Raw genomic sequence first — 5871 nt, 5'->3', positions numbered from 1 at the left:
TATATATATATATATATATATATGTCCATATATATATATATATATATATGGACATACATATATATATATGTGTGTATATAAGCACAGACACATTTATATATATATGTATGAAGTGAACAAACTCACTAGTACAAATAACCTGTTAAGTGAATGTGGTGGTGGTGGTGTTGGTGTTCATGATGATGATGGTGAAGACATAGAGAGAGACATTGCTGATAAGTCATGTTTTACTGAAGATCATAATACAAGACATTTCATTTTTATTTCATGTGCCATCCATCTTGTGCATTATCAAAATGTTCCATATTTCTGTCAGAGAATCTATTCATTCATTCTTTTATTCTTGTTTATAAGTTATCTTGCCCCTCACATTCTCATTTGTGCTTGTATTTACAATACTTTTATCCAGCTTCTTCTATACTGTGGAGTACCTCAGTCAAGATGTTTAGCTGCATTATTTGTTTATCTTTAAAGTTCTGAATTCAAATTCCACCATGTTTGATTTTTACCTTTCATTCTTTTGGGATCAATCAAGTACAGGGGGTCGATTTAATTGACTCTCCATCGTCACTCAAAGACAATGGAGAGTCTTTGGCCCTGAACCAAAATTTGAAATCATTATTTGCTTACGTTTTACTTTTTTCATGCTGGAGCGCCACCTTAAAGGATTTTAGTCAATCATGTCAACCTTTTTTTTTTTTATTAAAGTTTGCTACTTGTTTTGTTCATTACTTTTGCTGAACTGCAAAATTATGGGGATGTAAATAAACCAACGCCAGTTGTTAAGCAATGGTGGTGGACAAACAGACAGGCATGCATGCGAGCACACACACAAGCACACACAGAACAGGCTTCCACATGGTATCCACTTATGAAATTCATTCATAAAGCATTGGTTGGTCCAGGGTTGCAGTAGAAGTCATTTGCCCAAGGTGTTGCACTGTGGGACTGAACCTGAAACCACATGACTGCAAAGCAAGCTTCTTAACCACACAGCCTTACCTGTGCCTACATAAATATGAATTTATACAAAGCCATAGTAGTTATTTTTATTTGTTATCAAAACAATATCATTTTATATGTATGTACGTATATATGTACACAAGGAAGTGCTGGAAATCTGGATTTAAGGGTTTTGTGAAAGGCTTGGCTGGAGGCCCAACCTTCTGAGTTCTTTTACAAGGCTTAGAAAAACTGAAGGACTGCTGCAATAAGTGTGTGAATCTGAGAGGGGAATATGTTGAATAAAATGATAATTAACTGATACTCCTGTATTTTCTCTTGCCCAAAACCAAGAACTTTTCAACACCCCCTCGTGTGTGTGTGTGTATGTATGAGAGTGAGAGAGAGATCTGATTCACTGTGTTGCTCCTGCTTCCATCTTCCTTGATCATGGTACCAACTAGACCTTTTTTTTTTTTTTTTTTTTTTTTTGCTAGCCACTCATCTGAGAGCATTCCTGATATTGTGATACAAACGTCTTGTTTTAAAGTGATTCAAATTAAGACATTCCACCAATATTTCTGGTTAATTTATGTTCCAAACTTGCTCAGTGATGACAAAATTATTTTACTAATTAGAGTGTTACCTATCATATAAATGGTAACTTAAGAAGTATGCTTTTCCATCTTGGGTAATATCAAGAAATATGACATACAATAATTATTATTTAACTTTTATTAAATTTCTGGATGCTTATGCAAATTGATGAAATGAATACTAATTTTCAAAAGAAAAATATTTATTACTTAAAATTAAATAAAACAAATTTCTCGTTTGTATAATTGCAATAAATATGGGAGACAAGTTTTGTAAATTTTATCAACATATGCAATCTACTCTGTTGAAAATCTATCTTAGCATAATTTCATTTCAAAAAAATGTGTGATGTTTTGAAAGTTATAAGAATCAAAATAGGTAGTATGACATCAAACTGGAGTTATGCCTTTCCCTCTTTCATCGAGCCTAGTGTATGCACTTATCCTGTATCTCGTTTTTACTCTTTCTCCCCTTTTCTCTTTGTGATGTAAATTCATCTGGAGAATTCTTCCAACCTACCAACCAACCAACATTTATATAGGCGATTATTATGTAGAGATTACTAATGACAAAGATATTCTCATTCTTTCAAAGAATTATTTGAAACAAAGACAGTGTATTTCAACAGAAATATAGTAACAAAGGGGTTAATTAGGTACAAAGCCAGTTGTTGTAAAGTTGCTATATTGTCCAATAACTCAGACCTAATAGGCTGTTGCTGTTCATCTTACTTTATTTACTGCCAGAGGGATTGAACCTAAAGTTGATCCTTGTTCAAGGGTCAGCAAAAAGGTTAGTATTGACTGCTGGGTAGGGAGAGGCCATGTTTATATGGTTATCCAGGGGTCAATAAATATTATATATTTCAACAATATGAATATAATATAAATGAATTTTTATTATTCTTTATCAATTCTGTTAAGTATTTTCATTAAGTTTCTTAAAGTATTTCATATTAAAATGCAGTAATGAATACAAAAGAATTACTCTTTTACTTGGCCATGCTGGAGCACCACCTTTTAGTCGAGCAAATCGACCCCAGGACTTATTCTTTGGAAGCCTAGTACTTATTCTATCGGTCTCTTTTGCCGAACCGCTAGATTACGGGAACGTAAACACACCACCATCGGTTGTCAAGCGATGTTGCGGGGACAAACACAGACACACAAACACACATATATATATACATATACATATATACGACAAGCTTCTTTCAGATTCCATCTACCAAATCCACTCACAAGGCTTTGGTCGACCCGAGAGTATAGTAGAAGACACTTACCCAAAGTGCCACGCAGTGGGCCTGAACCCGGAACCATGTGATTGGTATGCAAGCTACTTACCACACAGCCACTCCTGCGCCTATAAATTGAGGAATAATTACTCTTAAGTCAAGGAATTTTTTGTTATACTTCTTAATTTTCTTACAGAAATTTACATAACGGGGTGTCAATTAGTTATCAATGGTTCCACAGAAAGGGATCAATGATACGAAAAGTTTGGGGTCCCCTGTCTCAGATTTGATATTAGATTGTGGTGTTGGCAGAGATAACAGAACAGCACCAGAACTGATCTCACTTTTGAACAATTATTACTCTGTTTTGTTTGTGTAAACTTGTTATACACCCTCCCTAAAAAAAAAAAGAAGCAAAAAAAATTAATTATGGCTACCTTGAATACAGGGTATTCTATTTTTCCATATTATGAAATATTGTTCTACATAAGTCTCCTTTTTCGTTTCAGTTGCATGCATTGTATCCAGAGCAAGTTTCCTTGTAATTGGTGCATCAAAGAACATTTATGCACCACAAACAAGACGAAAAACAGTTCAGACATTGTTCTTGGAAATGCTGTAAGTACATTTTATTATTTTGTGCATTTTTTGTCTCTCCTCTCTTTTCTGACAGAGGTAGCTAGAGATCTTCAGCAAATTTCCTGTTTCTGTCCCTCTTTCATATTCTACCTTTTCAACACTTGGCACAAAGCCACTCCACTCAGTACTACTCCCCACTTAGTTGAGGGGGTCTTGCCTTGCAAGTTACTTGGTGACCTCACTGGTGTTGGTGCCATGTAAAAAAAGTACCTAATGTACTCTATAAACTGGCTGGTGTTAGGAAGAGCATCCAGCCATGGAAGTTATGGCAAAGAACACAGTAGAGTTTGGTGCAGTCATCTGGTTTGCCAGCTTCTGTCAAAGCCTCCAACCCATGCCAGCATGGGAGACACACATTAAACAATAAAGATGATCATGTAATTTGTGTGTGTGTGTGTGTTTCCATATTAAGCAATATTATTATTTACTGATACTGTCATTAGTGTGGCTAATTTTGTAATTTTAAGAATATTACTACAAAGAGGGTATCCTTTTAACTACATCATCATTGGTTGTTTTGCTACTACAACTACTATTGCTGCTGCTGCTACTACTACTACTACTATGTCACCACCATTGCTACTGTTACAACTACTACATTTTTTATATTATACTATTTCTCTATATTTCGTGGTTGGCGTTAGGAAGGGCATCCAGCTGTAGAAACTCTACCGAATTTAGATTGGAGCCTGGTGTTGCCATCCGGTTTCACCAGTCCTCAGTCAAATCGTCCAACCCATGCTAGCATGGAAAGCGGACGTTAAACGATGATGATGATGATGAACCAAAAAGATATCTCTCAACTGGACAGAACCCCTTTAAGCTTTGTTGCCAGGTGTTAGAATTGAACCTTGCTCCTTCTTGTTTAACCTGTGAACAGAGATGGTACTTTCTACACTCATTCTAACTCCTCTCTGTGTCTCCCCTTGTCACTCTCCTGTCTATCTTCCTTTCTCTCTTTCTCTCTCTCTCTCTCTCTCTCTCATATTTCTTCTTATCTTCCCAGCTTTCTCAACTTCTCTTCTCACATTTTCAATCTTCATCTCTTTTCTGTATCCTTTTTTCTTCCCTGTTACCTCTCTCCTTTTCTTCACCACCACCACCGCTTCTACTACTCCTACTCATGTAGTGTGTCACCTCCCCTCTCAAAAATCCCACTTTACCATCCCACTCACCCCCTCCACACACACACACACACACTCCATATTAAACTATAAAATTTCTCTAATTGCCACAATTCACCAAAATTTTCCTTTCAGAAAAAGTTCCTGTCTCATTCTATAAACTCTTTCACTCTTTTCTTTCCTTTTGTTTTCATCACTTTTTTCTTCCTTTGTCATTTCATTCTATTATCTTTTTCTTTGCTTTTGTATCTTAATTTCTTTGGGGTTTTTTTACATGTGTATGTATGTGTGTTTATATTTCTTTATGCATGTGTACACTCTTTTGCAATGACTTTCTGAGCATACTAGCTCATGTATACACACACACACACACACACATGCACCCACATATATTTACACACACACACACATGCATGCACCCACATATATTTATACATACACACACAGGTATGTATGTGTAGCTATGTGTATATATAAATACACACACACACAAACACTTAAAAATATGCTGATATCCATATATATGTGTGTGTAGATAGATAGATAGATAGATAGATAGATAGATAGATAGATAGATACTGAGATACCCACACACGCAAACACACATATACACATATATAGGAGAGAGAAAGAGATGATGGATAGATAGGTAGGTAGGTAGGTAGATATAGATATGAGCATGTACTCATCTCATACAATTACACACACACACACCACTCAGTGATGTTTCTAATCACTTGCTGAGAAATGAATTATATCCCACAATCCTCTGTTAATTAAGATGTAAAAACATGGATAATGACATAACTGGATAATGACATAACAATAAATTCATTGATTTACTCTTCTGCTTTGAATATTGATATAAAATCAGTATTTTTAGGGGAATGGAAAATTTCTAGAATCAATGCTAATAGTTTTCAAGGGATTGGCAAGTCTAATTGAATCATGTAAGTATTTTTAGGGGACAGGCAAATTTAATGGAAACGGAAACCACATGGTTAGGAAGCAAACTTGTTACCCACACTGCCTCACCTGCACTTATACACACACACACACACACAAGGGAGTGCTGAAAAGTTCCTGGCTTTAAGTGTATCGCAAAAGGCCTGATTGGAAGCCCTTTTGAGTTCTTTTGTAGGGCTTAGAAAAACTGAAGGACCACAGCATTGAGTGAATCTAAGAGGGGAAAATGTTCAATAAAATCATAATTAACTGATCCTCCTGTATTTTCTTTTGCTCAAAGCCAGGAACTTTTCAGCTCCCTTTTGTGTGTGTGTGTGTGTATCTCTCTCTCCCTATATATATATATATATATATATATATATATATATA

At 35.5% G+C, this 5871-nt stretch overlaps 1 protein-coding gene across 3 annotated transcripts in view; it reads left to right on the top strand.

The window, feature by feature from the left end:
- Positions 1-5871, top strand: part of LOC106878623 (plexin-A1) — an 803747-nt gene that overhangs the window by 657678 nt on the left and 140198 nt on the right. For all 3 annotated transcript variants that reach the window (XM_052967952.1, XM_052967953.1, XM_052967951.1), the window contains exon 9: positions 3283-3391. In XM_052967952.1, the coding sequence (XP_052823912.1) occupies positions 3283-3391 (109 nt within the window). The remainder of the gene's footprint in view (positions 1-3282; positions 3392-5871) is intronic.

This window comes from Octopus bimaculoides, chromosome 5 (genome assembly GCF_001194135.2).
Source record: "Octopus bimaculoides isolate UCB-OBI-ISO-001 chromosome 5, ASM119413v2, whole genome shotgun sequence".
NCBI lineage: Eukaryota > Metazoa > Mollusca > Cephalopoda > Octopoda > Octopodidae > Octopus > Octopus bimaculoides.
Note: the sequence above shows the minus strand (reverse complement) of the source record. Positions and strands in the feature narration are given on the sequence as shown.